General features: G+C 38.9%; 1 protein-coding gene across 3 annotated transcripts in view; it reads right to left on the bottom strand.

The window, feature by feature from the left end:
- Positions 1–3,308: 3,308 nt before the first annotated feature.
- Positions 3,309–21,014, bottom strand: part of LOC131344287 (raftlin-like) — a 91,938-nt gene continuing 74,232 nt past the window's right edge. For 2 of the 3 annotated variants that reach the window (XM_058376443.1, XM_058376442.1), the window contains exons 9-11: positions 16,817–16,920; positions 10,867–10,942; positions 3,310–9,557 (exon numbers count right to left, since the gene is read on the bottom strand). In XM_058376443.1, coding sequence (XP_058232426.1) covers positions 9,048–9,557; positions 10,867–10,942; positions 16,817–16,920 — 690 coding nt within the window. In that variant the 3' untranslated portion in view covers positions 3,310–9,047. Of the gene's footprint in view, positions 9,558–10,866; positions 10,943–16,816; positions 16,921–21,014 lie in introns of all 3 variants that reach the window. The other variant, XM_058376444.1, reaches the window with a different exon arrangement.

Below are 21,014 nucleotides of genomic sequence, written 5' to 3'. Positions count from 1 at the left end.
AATTTGTGTAATTTTTTTTAAAATCCAGTCAAACTCTCTGAAACCTGCTTGGAATTCATACCATGGACATTTTTTCCTGCATCCTGTCAGCAGTGACCATTTTTTGGTCAGTGCTAAAAAGACTGACGCTAATCCGTATTAACTGTTAAAGTCAAGAGAATCTCCTCTAATAAGACCTGTTTATAAATGCAATGCAGTTTCATAACAGGTAGAAAACTGCATTTACAAATACTCAAGGTATTGAAGTACAACCTAATAAAATTATATCCTACTCCGGCCTGAAGGGTGTCTAAAAATAAACCGGCATTCATCTTCGAAATGGGCTTTGTTCTAACCGTATTAACTAATTCAATTATGTAAAAGATGCAGTAGAGAACAGACATCCAAGCCAAATCTGTTCCTGTAAGCGTCTATTTAAAACTAATTTTAAAAAATAAATCAAAAACAAACAAACCAAACACAACAAAATGACACTCGCTGAGCGCATTGAGTGTAAGTGACCACTAGAGGGCACTGTGTCCTTCTACGTTACACACGGTTTTGATTATAATCTGTTCCGAGTGCGGAGACATTTGCATTATAAATACAACACTTGATGAATCTAGAAATATAAAAGAATCTTAACACGTTTGCGGAGTAAATCGTGTTTCAAAGAGCTACAACAGTTTGTTTCCATCCGAAACTTAAATTTAGCGATTACCGGCTTCCAAAGCTAGCGTTAAACATAGCGAGATATCCTGTATTTAGGTCATTTAGGATTGCTAAAGTCAATACTAAGTAATGTTCGCTGAGAAAGTTGTCTCAGACACAAGAAGAGAAAAGAATAGAACTAACTTCACACTCCACAAAGAAAACCTCATGGCTAGAAAGCTAATTAGCGACGAATAGCATGAGTCAGTCATCACTAATATCCGCTAAACACGCTATGAACGCTAGTAACATTAAAGTAGACGATTTTGTACCTATGCCTTATTTCATTACACGGTCATTCTAAATGCTAAATAAAGGTTTTAAATACTAGTTCGAGCAATTAATAATGGTGTACTTGCATTGCATTATGGGTAATACACAGTCAAATTGTTTTTTAAAAAAGGTGTTGAAACTATGTACATTGTAAGACAGATTTAAATTACATTTTTTAAAAATTTATTTAATTTATTATTTATTAAATTTAATTTTATGTATTTTATTTTTTATTATTATTATTATTATTATTATTAATTATTTTATTTATTAATTTATTTGCTTGCTTGTGAAAAATATCAGCTAGCTAATTTTCCTTTTCTTTTCCCTTGAAAGTTTCTGCCAAAGCTCAAAAAAATTAATCTCTGGATAGCGTTCGAAATAAAAGCAACACAAATTATTTATTTGGCTACTAGCTAGCTTAGTTCAGAAATAGTAAAATTGTTGTGTGATTCAAAAAACCAAAAAAAAAAATACACAAAATGTTAGCATGGTATTGATACTGATCTTTGATTGGTTAACATGGTTAATATTATTATAATTTTTGTAATATTTGCAGAAGCATTTCTTCCAAAACGTCATTAAGATTTTCGTTTCATTCCCTGAAATGCTTGACGTCTTGAGAGCCTTTGAAGCTCTTTACGAACGTTCGGATGTAGATGTAAAACGTTGTAGAATTGAAGCTAAAATTTCAGAAACAAATTTCAGACAAATAAACGATGTCTGAATGTTCCAAACGTCCAGGATCATGTTTCTCAGCTGGTTCCTGAAGAACTGCCTGAGTTGTATCCATTATTTAGAGACCCTGGGTAACCCTAGCGTCATTAGAGTCGTGTGGTAATGGAGGCAGCATTGATTGGATGTGGTGGTTGTGGTTAGTGCCGCTGGCGTTGAGGTTATAGACTCGTGTCCCTCTGCGATTCCCACGTCTGCTGGAACGCTTCGCTCGGCTGTGGAGTCTTTACAAAATGCTAGTGGTTAAAACTCGCTGAGCTCTGAAGAGCACTTAGAGGCTTAAATAACCGTCGATGAGCGTGATGTCTGCAGGTAGAGAGTGCTACTTGAAGAGATTAAGACACAATCTAGCTTTAAAAAAATCTTTAAGACATGTCCTTTGAGAGAGCTATTAGCAGTTGACATCTGTGTTGATTTCTTTTGACCACACCTCTTCTGACTTTCTGGGATTTTTTACTGTAATGTCATTGTCATGCTAATTTGTGATGTTTTTTTTACTTTTGTTCATTTTCATTTTATATAATGAACACAAATGAGAAATGTTCTATCTATTATTATTATTATTATTATTATTATTATTATTATTATTATTATTATTATTATTATTATTATGCCAAAAACTCTTAATGATTCATACAGTTAGCAAAAGTTAGCAAGGGCCATTCAGTGATCATCATCAAAATGATTCACTAAATCACTGAACTCAATCAAAGCAAATTATATTATCATAACTAAGATGATTCACTGATTCAAACACTGATTCAAATACTTTGAACTGAATCTTGGAGATGAATGAAAAGATTCACTGACTCTCTGAATGAAAGAGACAAACGAATCTCAGTCACGGCAGAAATGATTCACTGATTCAAATGCTGAATGAGAGAGAACTTACTCTTAGACATGAAAGAAAAGATTTACTGATTCAAACATCGATTCTCTGAATGAGAAAGATATGATTCACTGTTTCAACACTGATTCAAACACAGAGTGAAAGGGAATTAAATCTTTTTCATGACTGTGAAGATCTCTGACTCAAACACTGACTTAAGAACAAAGCTCTTTATAGACCCAAAAGAATCAATGACTGAACACTGATTCACTGAATGAGAGAGAAGTGAATCTTGGCCATAACCAAAATGAATCACTAACTCAAACACTGATTCGTTGAATTCCATAGGAAAGAATCTTAGTAACGACCGAGACGGTATGCAGATGAGCCAAATGCGATAGGAGTGAATCTCGGCTATGACCGAATGGAATCACTGATTCAAACACTGATTTGTTGCACAGTACAAGAACTAATTTTGGTCACTGACTAAAAAATCAATTCACTGAATGAAATAGGATCGAATGCTCGATTGTGACTGGAAGAGATTCACTGATTCAAATGCTGAAAAATGGATTCGCTTTATGAAAGAGGATAGAATCTTGATCATGACAGGAAAAGATTCAGTGATTCAAATGCTGAAAAATTTATTCGCTGAGTGAAAGAGAATCAAATCTCGAACATGACCGGAAAAGATTCACTGATTCAAATGCTGAAAAATTTATTTGCTGAATGAAAGAGGATCGAATCTCGATCATGACCAGAAAAGATTCGGGAAAAAATTCAATGATTCACAAGCAACTAAAGTAAAGGAATGAATCAGTGACTGAAACTGATTTGTTCACATTAGCTACTCGTTTACAAAAAAAAAAAACAATCACTCCTGAAGTAAACATTAACAAAACCTTTACTCACCTGGTAGTAAAGACGGCTAACCAATGAGTCATAATAAATGAGGACACAACAACAAGGTACATTAAGCATATTTAGAATATTTATGTCATAATTACTCAAACGCAAACCAAAATAAATCATATTTATAATATACAAATTGTACAGGGGACGTTAACATACACTGCAGACTGTAAAGACTTGGACGCTGACACTGTTTTTGTTACTTAGCTCTCCACATTGGCTGTTAAAAGAAGCTGACCAAATATCCAACTCACACCTAATGGAGATATAAATACCCTTTAATTAAAGCTGACTGTCTGCTCTTTTATCTCATAGTCATTATTATTTTACAAATCCAGTGTGTCAGGAAATAAAAAATAAAATAACGTGATCATGTCCAATTAGTTACAGGCTGCACTTATGGAGATAATGCTATACAAACGGCTGCGATGGACAACAATAATATTAATCATATTAAAAAAGCGAACGACTTCCAAAATGCATTTATTTTTCATCTTTTTTTTTTCTTTTTTTTTCCATACGGAGGCCAGAAACAGACAAAGCCTCCTACGGCCTTTGAGCCTTGGTCCCCTTTTAGCACACCAGGAAACAAAGCAAACAGGAAATGGATTGAAGGAACCATGGGTTGTTATGCGTAATGACCTCTCTCTGCACCGCTGCAGTTTTTGACACATGAAAAGGTTGCGTAGAAAACGAGCAAAGTGCATATTAGCTCTGTCCACGAGGGGCAAGAACATTCCAGACGGGGGTCGAGTAGTCCATTAGCCACAGCGGGAGTAAATGTCACTAGGCTTCGTCTCCTACGCTTGTTTTTTTTCTTTCTTGTTTGCAGGCGGAGGAATCGACCAAGATGGAAATGCGCCTTTATGGAAAGCTGGCAGGGTCACGATGGTATTCATGTACGCATAACAAATGACAAACCCCTGGAGGCGGTATGTATGTTTTACACTGAGCAGACACAAACCATTTATCGTCTAAAAACACGTTTGTCCCGTTCGACGTCCAGCATCTATGAAGCAACGGCGGATTTTGGTTAAGGCCCTTTTCAGGTAGTCACGATTCACGGAGCGCTGGAAATCCCGACGTTAACGAATCTTATCTCAGCACTACAGCAAAGTGTGTGACTGACAACCTGAATTACACACGCGGCAGACGAGACAGCGGTGGAACACAAAGTACACTTAACCACCTGTCAGAAGAACATAACAATTATCGGTTCAGTATTAAAAAGAGCCCAGGACGAGCCTGATGAAAAGACCAGGATGAGTATGGAATGTTTTTTTTTCTGTTTGGTAATAATAAACATCGTGAGAGAGACAATAACGGCATCACGTGACGATGATTAAAAAAAAACAACGTCCCATCGAGCTACACTGCTCCATCACAAGACACAAGAAAAAAGGTCACTTAGCATCGTTTAATGGAAAAAAACCTTCACGTGAACGGAGTCTCTGCTTTGTTTAGGCTGATAATGAAAATATCAATGTTTACGTTTATACAAGGGTCAAAGACGAAAGAGGGTTTGCAAAAACAACGAAAGAAAGAAAAATAGCTTCGTATTAGCCGATTGGAATGTTTCCTGTAGAAACGTGGAATTTTTTGAAATGCTAGAAATGGTCAAAAAATCTGAAGCAGAGATCAACAATCATCAGCCCACAAGAAGAACTCAAAGGTTTTCTTTACGTGGGAAACAAATCGACTTGAATAAATAGTGGCAGCTAATGGATTTACCAGTCCTTCAGGGTTTTTTTTTCTGATTGTTGCAAAGTTTTTCGAAATCACAAGCAATTCTATCTGAAAAATTCCAAGATCCTCAGAAAATTACAGAGTTTGCTTGATGTGTGCAATCGCAAATAATCCTGAAAGTGATTGGTATACTGTTATATTTCTGAGCACGTTAGCTAGTTTAATGCCTTTAGATTTATCAAAATGTTAAACAGATATGATTATTATCCTCTTCTGAAAAGCTTTCTAATGTTGCACGTCGTGCTTGCTCACTCGAAAAATAGAGTCTGTTAGCGTCGTTATTTTCTCTAGGTTTAAGTTAAGGTATTGTGCAAGTTATGAGACGCCAAATGTAATTTTCCTCTCCACCTAATGCTAATTCATCTGGCTTGCAAATATTGTTCTCTTAATCAGGCTGATGTGTGTAACTACAGATTCGGAAATTTAAAACAACTTAAAACGTTTGTTTTGAGAAAGCCAACAGGAAATAGGATTGTATTTTTATTTCGCTGGTTGTTGAACCTTCTTGTGTACTGTAAATAATAATAATAATAATAATAATAATAATAATAATAATAATAATAATAAAACACTAAATCTGGGCTTGAAATTTGTTCATTTCTGTATAAGGCACATTTTTTTAGTTGTGTTTAGATACATAGATGTATGGAACTAATGTAAAGATGATCCAAAAAAAACTATTACTTGCTGGCATAATAATTTTTCTCAGAAAATCCTTGAGTTTTTTAATTCTATCAGTTTTCTTTCATGTCTTTAAGTCAATTGAAGCATAATGCTGAATTTCACCGCTAAACAAGGCTAAACAGCGCAGTTCCTTTTCGTCTTTAACCCTTGTGTATGTGCTATACCTCATGTTCCTCCTCAGCTTAATCAAAATGCGAGACTGGAAAGTGTAAAAATGAAACGCATCACATCTCAATAGAAACGAAGCAAATGTGGAAAAAAAAAAAAAACAGAACCGCGAGGACTCAAGGAGCCAGGATAAATTACTGCGGGTAAACAGCGCCAGCCCACAATCCACACGCATTTATCTGTTATTCTGTTCCCCTCACCAAGCCACAGGAAATAACAGGCTTTAAAAACACTAGCTTGGCCAGTTTCCCGAGCACAGATTAAGACTTGTGCTAATCGGTAGCGTCACTGGTGATTCTCTGTGGAAAATCGTTTCGACTCCCGAGCTTAATCTTTGTCCGGGAAGTTACAGTCAGCATCATGTGATCACTAAAATTCTTCTCCCTGTCGTTTTTCATCATAATCCCCCTCAGCCGAGCCTGGCAGGAGCGCAGCGCCGGCTTCAAACACCCTTGACAAGAGATCTTCTTTTTGAAATCGTAACATCTTTAACATGGACAGAAACTCACGCTTTGAGTCATATGACGGCGTTACGTCTGCTGTCAGAGTGTGAAATGAATTATGGATCGAGAGTCGGACGAAACTCCCGGCGCTCGTTATGAATAAATGAGCGGTCATGACATTCAGCTAATAGGTGCGTCCTTATCGTGTGATGCTCCAAAGGTCACTGACAGTTTAGTTTAGGTGCCTGAAAATGGATGTTTCGCTGCACATGTGGTAACAGTTGCTTTGTGGTAGAGAGGATTAGGACCTCATTTGTCTGTCGTGCTCTTGAGAGCAGTTCATTTTGGTTTCTGAAGATTTTGCAGACATCGGGGGGATTTTGACATTCATTACCTCGGTGAGTCAGAAATACACCAAAAAAAAGAAAAGAAAAAAAATCTCTGTTGCAGAGTCAGCGTAGATTGTCTCTAAATATGAAACGCTTCTTTCGGCTGGCATCAACAATGTTTCTTCTAATGCTGACGGCTCAAAACATTGCTCTGCTCAGTGCGCATTTTAGGAGCATCACCACATACACTGATTTGCCAGTTTATCAGGTGCATCATCTGAAATTTAGCTACAGCTGTCCGTTTTATGAGGTACAGCTTACAGCTAGCATAGATGTGCTTAACACACTCCTAGAAGCTCGATTACATGTGGACTCATATGTACTGCTGAAAATGGACCGTTTTTATATAACATCTGGTACGATGTGGTCCTGTGGTGATCTCTTTCCATTTATAATGGGTAGAGTAGGGCTGATCAAATAGGGTAAAGTAGGGATGATCAAATAGGGTACAACAGGGCTGGTCAGATATGTTAAAGTAGGGCTGGCCAAATAGGGAAAAGTAAGGGTGGTCAAATAAGGTACAATAAGGGTGGTCAAATGTAGTAGAGTGGAGGTGCTCAAATGGGGTACAGTGGAGCTGGTCAATTAGGGTAGAGTAGGGCTGGTGAAATGGGGTAGATTAGGGGTGGTCAAATGGGATAGAATGCAGCTACTCAAATGGCATAGAGTAAGGCTGGTCAAATGGGGTAGAGTAGGGCTGGTCAAGTGGGTTAGAGTGGCATTGGTCAAATGGCATAGATTAAGGCTGGTCAAATTGGATACAGTGGAGCTGGTCAAATGGGGTAGAGTAGGGCTGGCTAAATAGGGAAAATTAGGACTGGCCAAATAGGGTATAGTAGGGCTGGTCAAATGGGGTTGAGAAGGGCTTGTCAAATGTGTTAGAGTAGGGCTGGTTAAATAGTGTAGATTAGGGCTGGTCAACTGTGTTAGAGTAGGGCTGGTCAAATGGGGTTGAGAAGGGCTGTTCAAATGTGTTAGAGTAGGACTGGTGAAATAGGGTAGATTAGGGCTGGTCAAATGGAGTAGAATTGAACTGGCCAAATAGTATAAAGTAGGGCTTGGCAATTGGTATAGAGTAGGGCTGGCGAAATAGGGTAGAGTGGACCTCATCAAGTAGGGTAAAGTAGGCCAGGTCAAATGTGTTAGGGTAGAGTTGGTTAAATAGGGTAGAGTAATATATGTGCAGGGGTGGTTTAGTGATTTCTTTCCATTGTTTAATGGGGTAGAGTGAGGTTGATCAGTAGTTGCTGTAGTTCTCCAGTCATTTGTAATATCACAAAATGGTAAAATATTACAGTGAAAAAGGTCATAAAATTAAATCCAGTGGGACAGTGAATGGCTATGGGTGTGTTTGATGGGTTTCTAATGGATTTCTCTACCCCATTAGTTATCAACACAATCACTAAAAGACCACATGCACCTTTTGATGATCACTTTCCTGTGGCTAGAAAAAGTCTGGTCAGGTTTCTTTTGGTTCCTGGTATTTTGAATAGCTCATAATGGTTCACAATGTTATCTTGTGTTATAATGACCAAATATCACAATATAAATGGTCCTAGTAGGAATACTGGGGACCGGGGACTGGTTATAGGTGTATCTGATGGTTGTATAGATTTTTTAATAAAAATCCTACCAAGTCTAATAGTCTCTGATGGTGCAATAGAATGTGATTTTATGGATGTTGGTATGTGGTTCTGGATTCATGTCTCATCCAGAGTCTAATCCCGGGTACATACAAAGTGGCCTATAAGGTTGTAAGGTAAAGACCTGATAGACTGGTCACTGGTTGTGGCTAGAAAGTTGCAGAACCTCGTAAACTGGTGACTCAGTGTTCATATTCAGACATGTAAACAAAAGGAGGTGATGATATCTTCTTCAGAACAGATTGCCTTTCGCAAAAAATGGTCTCCGCCATTCCTTATGTTATTTAAGTCCACCGGATACATCTGCTGCGAGCAAGCGAGTTGAGAGCAAGATGAAGAAAAAGTGTCGCCAGTCTTGAGCTCTTTATTTACATCATACACATCCTCATGTGGTCTTAAAATCCAGTGCTTATACTGATAAGAACCTCAGACGCACTGAGAAGTGTTCGGTTTCACCCTGGTTTTAAAAAAGCGTTCAGCGCAGTTTACGAGAAGTGTGACATTCACGGCAGCAGGGGCGGGATTAACAAAAGTCTTACTCCTGATTGGTCGAATCCTGGTCCTCCATATCAGTGCGGTTTGTATCTTGTGCCTCATCGGTTGAAGGCTCTTGCTCCTCTAAGCCATTATGCAGATGGTAGGTTTCCTCTCCACGTTTCTCCACCTCTTCACCTTCCTTCTCTCCGTTTTTCAGATCAGAAAGGGTCTCTATCTCATCTCTATTTGCCTCTTCTTGCTTGCCATTAGTTGATTTTTTCCCGTCCATCTCTCTCCTCACTTCCGCCTCCACCTCCTCCACTTTCTCATCGCTTTGATCTGCTTGCTCTTTCTGCATCTCCATCTCCGCCTCGTCGTTGTCTCCTCCTGCATCGTTTTCGACGTTATTCTCACCCGTCTCTGCGTTCTCTTTGCCCTCCTTCCCCACTCCGTCCTGGATCTTTTGATCGTCCGGCTCCTTCTCTGTTGCGTTCTTCTTCTTCTTGTTTTTCAGCGTGTCTTTGACCGAGTTCTTGTTCGAGTTCTTTCGGGTTCTGAAGATGATTTTCTGCAATAGAGTACAGAGTAGAATAGAGCAGAATACTTTACTAATCGCTAAGGGGAAATTTTAAACTCACAACCTACCACAAATAATCAAGAATAAATATACATAGACATTTACAGATGGAGACTAAGATTTCTGGTAGGTTTGGTACGTTAGACATGTGTGATGAGCAGTTGTTGTATTCTGTGTATAAAAAATGTACAATGGTCATCATCAAAGTCAGAAATAAGTGTGTGTGTAAGTATGTGCAGTCACGCTAGGTAAAAATTTGTGTAGTATTTGGACATGCAAAATCAGCAGGCATGTCCATCATCTCTAATATCCACAGTTTCCCAACCTCGCTGTTGACTCATTGTAGAGTCACAGCGGTAAGCAAGAATGACTTCTAATACCTTTGTGCTTCTTGTATGCTAGAATTAGCTTATTAATATACATACAGTATGTATACATATCTATTATATCTATTTAAAACAGCAGCTCCAAGGCAAATTCTTAGTAACTGGCTTGTTTGGACACTCCACATAAACTGATTAAAAAACATAAGGAATTAGGGATATGGAGAAATTTTCTATGAATAGACGATTATTTAACATTTTTTGGCTCCAGTTTTTTATTATTTTCTTTTCATAGTTTTTCACACATATAAGTAATTGTAACTTTAAATTCTCCTGTGGAAAGTCTATATATTTTTGCCTTATTAGAAAAAGAAAGAAGAGGTTTGTGAGGAAGCGACTGTTCCTAGTGGCTATAATGTAAGTGCTAATGCGAGCTAACAAGCTAACTATAAATGGATAAAAATGATGACATGGTGTTCTTTAGTGAATAAGACTGCTGTGGTACAGTTTAAATGAATAAAACTTGTTGTTTTAACTGTGTTAAAGGCCGTGTTGTTAACTCAGTAATAGTTACACATCCTGAAGTGTTTTATTCTTTAAAGAAGGACATGTGAGCAGTCTATCTATAGACATGGCCATAAGTCCTGGGGTGAGTGTGTGGTAATTTATCAGGGTTAAATCCATTGAACTCAGACCGCTATGTATTGGCACAGGACTTTTCCCTGGTGGTGTTTTACAATCACACGGACAATCACAAGTCCACAGCCAATAGCGTTATAATGTTGTATGTACTGAACTGGAACTAATGAACACTGAAACAAATGCTATTAATTAATTACTTTAGCACCCTGGTGTATATTGGCTAGCGCTCAATGTTTGGGCGGCATTCTGGATATTCTGTGGAGGAAAGATACTGGAGCTGAGTAAAAGCTGTGTGTGTGTGTATGCAAAATGACATGAACCGAGAAGTTTGGCACCTTGGAGTGTCTCCTCTTGAGGGGCAGCGTCGGTCTCTGGAAGAACACGATCTGCTTAGTGGACACGCTTCCGTCGCTTGAGAAAAAGGAACACAAAAGAAAGAAAAGAGAGAAATGAGCATAGAGAAAGACATTAGCCGAGGTTCTGCGATTTACACACTCCTAAGCCGAGCGCTCGTTGGGAATTTCGAATGGCTTTCTCTTGCTGTAAGTCAGGACGCCATTTTGATGATTTTTAGTCTGTTGCTCCTGCAAAAAAAAAAAAGGTTTAATATAATGGAAAAACTGGGCCCTTAACCCCTAATTGCTCAGTTGTATAAAGTGAGATGAAGTAATGTAAGTCACTCTGGATAAGGGTGTCTACCAAATGTCAGAAATGTACATGTATAAAGAACCAAATAGCCAATCAGCAATCTCCTTAGCTCACAATGTCAACTGTGTAACTGGTTACTATAGACATGATAATGGATTAAAATGAGCGGCTTGATATAATCCCATCAGAGCTGCTGTTCCAAAAAAACTCATTGCACCTAACGACCAATCAGATTCGAGAATTCAGCATCACCGTTGTGTCAAATCTCTTCCACTCAAACGTACTACATCTCAGTGGTTATGAGTTCACAATGACATTTTTTCAGAACTGTTATTAAACGTCCAACAGCTTGGCGTATGTTCAGATTTTCGCTGCTGCAAAACAAGAGTCGAAGCATGTGGATTTTCCGTATGAGCTTAATGCGAAAGCAAGCAAGCTGCTAGACAGGCAGAAGGAAAACAAGCTTTCTCCCTGTGAGCAAAAAAATTCAGTTTTCTCTCTTTCCATCATTATGAGATATTTGGGGGGGGAAGAAGTAAAGATGAGCCGAGTTTGAACCCTGAGCAGCGGGGAGTCGGAGTTTCTCAACTCATATAAAAGTCATATAAACTCATATAAAACCTCCAGAGCAGTGCAGTCCATGGGTACACACACACACACACACACATTCGATCTGTGTGTATCCACACACACACACTTCAAATAACGTTTGGAATCCTCAGAGGAGGCCGACTTGTTTTTCTAAACATTCTTCATCTCCCTCACACTCCCTTTTTCCCACCTCTCCCTCCCCCATTTCCCCCTTTCTCCTTCTTTCCCTCCCTGATGCACCCTCCCACTCTCTCTCTCTCTCTCTCTCTCACTCTCTCTCCCTCTTCATTTTAACCCCCTCTCGTTCACTCGCTGCTTCCCCGATCTAACCCTGAGCAGTAAAGCACTTAGAGACTCCCTAATGTGGTCAAGCCCTGAAAAAAGCCTCACCTTCGCACAGTGGCATGCTCACCCACGGTGCAACTCAGCCTATGAGATTTTGCTACATCAAATAGGACTCAGATCTGTGGCACGAGCTGGCAATCAACACCGAATGCCTCGTTTACCCCCCGTTCCGCCGCTGTTCCTTTTTCCTTCATGCCTGATGTTTAATCTTCTTGCTTCAGAATCAAAGAGGGAAAATAGGACTCTGGGAAAGAAAGGGCTCACCCTATTAAAATGTAAACGAGCGGCCGGGAAGGCAAAGTAGGGCTCTATTTTTTTTTAAAAAAGAAGAAGACTTTATCCTTTCTGTCCATGCTGCAAACTAATAATTTATACAGACACCAAAATTTGGGCTGTGCATCTCTCTTTACCAGATGAATCTATCTGCATGATGAATGATGTTATGTATGAAAGTCACACATAAAAACACTCAAAGGTTCTATATCAAATGATTTCTCAGCTGGTTCCATCTGATACAATACGATAACATCATTTAATATTTAATGTATTTTAGTTTTTTTTTTCTTCAAAAAGCCATGCCTTTTTCATGTTTCCATCACTGTAGGCCACACTCTGTCCTATGCATCCTTCACTCTAGGTCAAACCTCTTTCACTGTAGGCCACACCTCCTTCACTCTAGGCCACACCTCCTCCACTCTAGGCCACCTCTTTCACACAACGCTATGCATCTGCATACATTTACTGTAGGCTACACCTAATTCAGTCTTGACTACACCTCTTTCACTTTATGCCACACCTCTTTCACATTATGCTATGGATCCTTCAATCTTGGCCACACCTCCTTGATTCTAGACTACATTTTATTCATTCTTGGTCACACCTCTTTCTCTCTAGGCCAGACCTCTTTCACGCCATGCTATGCATCCTTCACTATAGGCCACACCCCTTTCACATTATCATACTATACTTCCTTCACTCAAGGTCACACCTCCTTCAGTCTAGACCTCATTCTTTCCAGGCCACGCCTCTTATACTCGAATTCACACTATGCTTAGTCTTTCACACTATGCTATGTATCTGCATACATTTACTCTAGGCCACACTCTAGACTACACCTCTTTCACTCTAGGCCACACCTTTTTCTAACATTACTATGCATCCTTCACTATAGGCCACACCTCCTTCTTTCTAGACTATAACCTCTTTCACTATAGGCCACACCTCTTTCTAACATTAATATGTATCCTTCACTCTAGGCCACACCTTCTTCAGTCTAGACTATATCTCATTCATTTTAGGCCACACCTCTTTTCTTTCTAAACTATACATTATTCACTCTATGCCACACCCCTTTCATTCTACACCACACCTCTTTCTCACTCTGCTGTGCATGCTTCACTCTAAGACAAACCTTCTTCACTCTAAGCCACACCTCATTCACTCTAGGCCACACCTTTTTCATTCTATCCTATGCATACGTCACTCAAATTCTAAGGCTGACACCTATCTCTTTGGGATGCACACCTCCATCACTGGGACTGACAGAGGCCACACCTCTATTAAACAGACTGAGGGTTTGATATGAGTGACCGTGTCTCCTTCGTTAATATAATCAGACACAAAAGCCACACTTCCTTTGCTCAGCTGACGTGCATATAATCCACACCTCATCGTTACACACTTATCAAGCACCTAATTAAAATCCTTCTAAAGCAATTTTGAACATAATGAACTGATGTGTATAATCTTTGACACAATGCATAACAATGAGGTCTTTATTATTTAGAAACATGGACCGACAGTAGAACAATGCGAAGGCAATAAAATCTTACGCCGATTCAAAGCAGACAATTAAACTTCCCTAATTACTAAATGAGCATTATAGAGTAGGCAACTACAACGCATGAAACGTCTCATGAATCTAGGACAGCTTTGATTAATTAGCCGTATTGGCCGGTGTTGCGTCGTGGCGTTTGGTAAAGTTTAAAATAGGCCTGTAATTAATCAGTTGAGACAGTAAAATGGTAGGAAAGCTTGACAGCATTTGGATGATGGGGGAAGTGCTCAGGGATCAGCTGTACACGGGTGGCGTTATGACAGATGGAGGATGGTGTGGTGCACGTATACATCCAGAAGCTTCCAGGGACGGTTACAGTGATCATCAATTTGCTCCACTGACAATCCATTGTGTTTACCACACGCTGAAAGAGTCGCTACGTTCCATCCTGAGTTTGGCAGGGCATTAAGTTTTCTATTTGGAGTTGAGGTGAACTTTTAGGATATGACTCCATATGCCATATTTTATGAAATGATATCATATGTATAATTCCAAGTCATAAAAAAAGCCCCTGCATTAATTAGACATCATGAATATCCCCAAGCATGGAAAGAGTTTTGGAGGTTGTGTATAGAAACACGATACAATGTAGTGAGTATTTTTAATATCGCTATACAGTAGAGATGTAAATGATTCTGAATATATTCTACTACTATATCATTTGCCTATTAAAACCCATAAAACAGAGCATGAAATAAACCCAACTGAATATGCTAACTATCTCTAATTTAGCAGCTTACCATCACCTGCCAAAATCGGTCCTAAAAAGAGTCAAAAAATCCTCATCGAGTGTTCATTCGAGAGAACTGAAACTTGACACATTTGTTGGAAAATCTGAGATCAGTGTCACACAGTGGATCCAATATGGTTCTTAACGCACCCTCACCCTCATCAACTTCCCTCTTTACTCTCTAGTGTCATCACCTACATCACTTTCTATCTCAAGTACACTTCACCGTGGTACCACACAGCAAGTGGCCAAAGCTCTTTCTTTGGTGATTTGTACAGTTTTTTCCCATCTTTTAACCGTATACAGCGGCGAGTCTGCTTGCTAACAAGGCAGCCTGGTAATTAGCTTGCGCTTTATGCCTGGTAATATTTTTTGCAGCTTTAACAAGGACATTTTTCTGAAATAACAGTTCCTTCTAGGCAAGCTCAGCTCAGGTCATTTCTAAGGTTGACTTGATCACTCTTCCCTCCAAGGACTCAAGTCATAAACGTGTCTTGAGCTGATAAACTATTGGAACAGCCCTTGGGGAGACGGGGGAATTCTTCCAACAGGAAATGAGAAGGCATTTACAACGGTGTATTGTTCTCGTTCCCACGCTGTCACATGAGAAATACGCTTCGTAAACCTGTAGACCATTTGTAACACATAATAGGAATTTCACATTATATATCAATCCCCAATTAAGTCTAAAAACTAGGCCTGAGCTCCTCGCTTGCTCTCTCAGAGGTTCAAGAGGTTGCCACAGCAGCAAATCGTCCATCATCCTGCAGCTCCAGAGCTGTCCACATGTCAAAACAACTAGAATTATGGTTTAATCTTGAACTTCATCTGAAGGGCTTCAGGAGTTTGATCTGTACAATATATGGCCATGACACAAGTACAGTGGAACCTCCCTTATGAATTTTTGCCTTAACTTGTTTGCATCAGTGATTTTTTTTCAGCCAGTAAAAGCTGTTTGGAAAGAGTCAGCCCACGATACCAACGTTGCTTTCGGTATGAGTTCAAAAGCTAGGAGATTTTTCAGGTGTTTTTTTGTTGACAGATTGGTGGCGTGGGTGGTCTGTTCTATTTTTAGCCCAAGCTTGGTGGCACGACTTCCTGTGAGGACCCTTGACATGGAATGCTTGGCTTGGGTCAATTCTTTGTAAGCAGCCATACAGTTTACATAAGCTTTGTATTGGTCATATTGGTCATATTTTTGGGTGGCTGGAACGGATTATCTGCATTTACATTATTTCTTGTGGGAAAATTCATTTCGCAATACAAATTTTCGCCTTAAGAACTCGCCTCCAGAACCAATTAAATTCCATGTTCCACTGGAAATTCTCTTAAATGTCTTATGTCTTGTGTTATATATAGTATAACAATGCCTTGATTGATCTGATATGCATTTTGTAAACAGGAATTTAAATAATAACTTACGTCAACTTATTAATAGATGTTTTACTGACCCAGATAATGGAAAGCCTTCAGATGTACTCGGTCTTGATACATCGTCTACATATGTAGCCAACGGTCTGTGACCTTTCTTTAAAGTGGGGCAGATGAGTTACTAATCGATCCAACCTGACCGTGCTCTTTCTCTTATGTGGTTTTCGAAAGATTTTGTACATTGTTTTGGAATTTGCTGGTGAAAATGTCAGAGAAGAGAGGGCATGATGCTCACATTATTGCGTGATATAAAAATGACTGTTTTCTGCAATGGATGTATTCTTTTTTTAAAGTGCAGAGGTGGGATTTGAACTTTTACTGTTTAAACTCCCACACACACACTCAGAGAGAGAGAGAGAGAGAGAGAGAGAGAGAGAGAAAGAAAACAGTATTATGCTATACAATGGAATTCTTATTGTTGTGCCACAAAGAAGACAAATACACACACACACACACACCATGGTGGAATGTGCTGTTCAAAATTATAGCTTTTTTTTTTTTATTCACATGGTGCCTCATTTTCACCTGACTATTTCATTTTCCGCCTCCGGAACTGAGAATTCATTTCCAGTGTAATGTGTGCGGATTGCAAATCATGCACAGATTTTTTTCTGGTATAATATATGGAGGGTTTATAGAGGACGTGCATGTTGTGTTCAGAAAAAGTGACTAAAACGAAGTGAGTAAGAGAAAAGAGAGCCACCTGTTGGTCTTGACGATGGGCGTGGGCAGCACGCAGGTGAGCCTCCATCCGAACGATGCCAGAGACTGGAGCAGGGGGATGTAGTCCGTCTTCACCTGAACCCCCTGGAGAAAACAGAGAGCCAGAGTCAGAAGTAAATCAGCTAGAGTTGAATCAAATATCAGAAATAGAGAGAGATTTAGAGAATCAGATTCAATTTAAGACAGAGTCAGATTGAGAGTCAAATTCAGGCTCGGAGTCAGAATCGGTGTCTAATGTCTTGGAAACAGACTCACAATCTTGGAAATCTAAAAAATATATATTTATTCCTAACATTTATCCTTAATGAGAAGCCTGAGGTGACGGTGGCGAGGGAAACTCCCTGAGATGATGTGAGGAAACCTCGATAGGAACCAGGCTCAGATGGGAACCTCATCCTCATTTAGGTGGACACTGGACAGTAAATAATGTAAATGTTGATAATGTCAACAGCAACCAAGAATCAGACTAAGAGTCAGAATCAAAGTCAGTACCAAAGTAATAATCAGAACAAGCATGATAGTCAGAAGTCAGAATCAGAATAGCAGTCAGAATCAGAGTAAATGAATCAGAATCAGAGTAAATGAATCAGATTCAGAACCAGAGTCAGAATTGGAATAAGAGTATATGAATCTGAATCAAAGTAAATGAATCTGAATGTGAATCAGAGTAAATGAATCTGAATCAGAGTAAATGAATCCGAATCCGAATCCGAATCAAAGTAAATGAATCAGAATCAGAATTGGAGTCATTATTAGAATAAAAGTTAGAACCAGAGTCAGAATTGGAATAAGCGTAAAAGAATCAGACTAAGAGTCAGAATCAAAGTCAGAGTAATAATCAGAACAAGCATGATGGGCAGACGTCAGAATCAGAATAGCAGTCAGAATCAGAATAAATGAATCAGAATCAGACTCATTATTAGAATAAAAGTTAGAACCAGACTCAGAAATGGAATAAGTGTAAAAGAATCAAAATCGAAGTAATAGAGTCAGAATCAGTCAGAATCAGTCATAGAGTCATAATAAGAGTCAGACATAAAAAAGTCAGATTCAGAAGTCAAAGTCGAGTCAACATCAGAAAATTTGACTCCAAATCAGAATTGCAGTAGGAAGCAGATGAATCAATTCATCGAGACTCTTTTCTGTTATACTTTATACTATATGTTCACTGGTACAAATCAAAACCCTGATCTGTTCTGGCACTGAGGTGATGGAATGAACTTCCCCTAGATGTCTGTCACTGTTTACTTTCAAATGACGGTTGAAGACCTTCCTCTTCCTGAAACACTTAAACTAGCGCTTATTTTTCCCTGTTTGTTTTATGTATTAAAAACAGTGCTATAACTCCTCCCAAGAGATTTTTACACTAATGTTAGTATCCTAAATCTGTTACTGTAACTTCCTGTACGAAAAAAAATAACAATTAGTGAAAGAGATTAAACGATCCTAATGATTCGTCAGTTTCTAGCGAAATGAAAACAAACCCACGAGACAATCTGTTCAGTTACTTTTCAGCTTGTTAGCCAGCAAAAACCTCCTATGGTGAGTTTATTTATCATTTAACTCACTAAGTTAGCACTGTCATGTCTTCACACTGCTAATCCCCCAGCATTAAAGGAGAAGTTCACTTCAGAACAAAACTCTACAAATCATTTACTCACCTCCTTGTCATCCAAGATGTTCATGTCTTTCTATCTTCAGTCGTAAAGAAATGATATTTTCTGAGGAAAACCTTTAAGGATTTTTCTCCTTGTGACAGAAAAATATCAGTGAGAATCAAGGGGAAGGTGTACAAAACGGTGGTGAGACCGGCCATGCTGTATGGTTTAGAGGCAGTGTCACTGAGGAAGAGACAGGAGTCAGAGCTGGAGGTAGCAGAGCTGAAGATGTTGAGGTTCTCTTTGGGAGTGACACGGTTGGACAGGATTAGGAATGAGGACATCAGAGGGACAGCTCATGTTGGACGTTTGGGGGACAAAGTTAGGGAGAGGCCAGATTAAGATGGTTTGGACATGTCCAGAGGAGGGAGAGTGAGTATATTAGTAAGAGAATGTTGGACGTGGAGCTGCCAGGCAGGAGGCAAAGAGGAAGGCCAAAGAGGAGGAATATGGATGGAATAAATGAGGATATGAAGCTAGTGGGTACAAGTGTTGAGGATGCAGGCGATAGGGATAGGTGGAAGATAAGACTTCAGGATTGTTCTCCATATAGTGGACTTCAATGGTGCCCGTGAGTTTGAACTTCCCAAATGCAGTTTAAATGCACCTTCAAAGAGCTCTAAACGATCCTAGCCCAGAAAGAAGGCTCTTATCTAGCCACACCACTAGTCATTTTCCTAAAAAAATTAAAAATTGTCTACTTTTTAACCACAAAAGCTCGTTAAGCACTAGCTCTGGGATGCATGTTCGATTACGTAATCATGTCGGAAGGTCACGCGTGACGTAGGCGGACCCAGTTTTTACAAAGCGAACATGCAAAGCGCAAATGCACTTTACTAACAAAAAGGTACATGTAACTTTGTGTTATTCCACCTGCAACAACATCAAAGTGGTCCTCCTTCTCCACACTAGTAAACACTGGGCCTGTAGCTCCGCCTACATCATGCGTGACATTTCGAAGTGATTATGTAGTACGTGGCGTTGTGGATGCACCTCCCAGAGCTTTTGTGGTTAAAAAGTATAACATTTTTTATTTTTCGAAGAACATGACCGATGGTTTGGCTAGATAAGACCCTTCTTCCTCGGCTGGGATCATTTAGAGCTCTCTGAAGCTGCATTTAAACTGCATTTTGGAAGTTCAAAGTCTGGGGCACCATTGAAATCCACTATATGGAGAAAAATCTTGAAATGTTTTCCGCAAAAAACATCATTTTTCTACGACTGTAGAAAGAAAGACATGAACATCTTGGATGACGAGGGGGTGAGGAAATTATTCGTAGATTTTTTGAACTTCTCCTTTAAGTGCACCTCTCCAGCACTTACTTACTTCACTTACAGGAATTTCTCTTCTCTTGTTTCCTGGTGAGTTTGCGCTAATAAGGAAACTTGGCATGAACATTTTCCCATAAAAAACAAAACAAAACAAAACACACTCGGTATTAAGAAATCAACCACAGTCTGAATTTAGGATCATCCAAAGAAGATATCACTTACAAAGAATTTGACTTTGCTTGACACTCGGCGGAGGAGCTGACGAGAATTCAGAAGCTAATGAGAACTCAGAAGAGCAAATAATATATATAATAAAAAAAAAATGAAAAAAAAAAATTGTAAAACTCAGTGCAGTGGCTTTATTAATGCTTTAATAATATTTTAAATATGTCATCACCTTTTAATGGTACAATATTGATGCATGTATGAAATAATTTCATTGAAAAAATTACTAGAATATTTTTACTTTTTTTTTATTATTAACATATATTTAATATATATTTATATATTTTTTTCTTTATATAATTTTTTAAAAACGCCATTTGTGCTTGGATTGAACAGTGTAGTACGGATTTTTACGTCTTCATTTTACTACACACACACACACACACACACACACTTGATTACTTCTCCATGAATAATCCATTAAATTTAAGTCCGTCATGGTCCAAACGAATATATTGTAAAATCCAGATAATTAAAAGCATTTGTGATGGTAATGAAATTCACCTCAATCCTGGTTTGTGATTAATAATTTTTTTTAAATAAATCTATCCGTGTTTTTTTTCCTCTAAGCTCCTCGGAAGTTTATTATAAAAGGCTTTGAATTCCAAATAAGCCTGGAATAAAAAGAAAAGAAAAGAAGATAGATAATCCTCGGGGTTTCTGAGGACAGATGTTAAAGGTAAGGTTAATCTTAATGTTAATTAGAGAAGAAGTGTAGGAGCGTCACGGCTCTGTATTGAGTGAATCAGGCTTGTTTTTGCGAGAGTGTGCTTGCAGGCAGCTCACTGCTCCACTTGTGTTGGTGACAGCCGAGTCAACAAGTCACTGTGGTTTAACTGCAGCTGGCCTCAAAGGAAACCATGTCGCGTGTCAATCCGGTGTTCGTTTGCACGCAGACATAACGCAAAGCATGGTCCTAGATCTGCACACACACACACATACACACACACACAAAGAGAGAGAGAGAGAGAGATGCGCCACACACACACAGTTAGCAGTAACAGTTAGACACACACACCCAGA

Source organism: Hemibagrus wyckioides, linkage group LG23, assembly GCF_019097595.1.
Source record: "Hemibagrus wyckioides isolate EC202008001 linkage group LG23, SWU_Hwy_1.0, whole genome shotgun sequence".
NCBI classification, from domain to species: domain Eukaryota; kingdom Metazoa; phylum Chordata; class Actinopteri; order Siluriformes; family Bagridae; genus Hemibagrus; species Hemibagrus wyckioides.
Note: the sequence above shows the minus strand (reverse complement) of the source record. Positions and strands in the feature narration are given on the sequence as shown.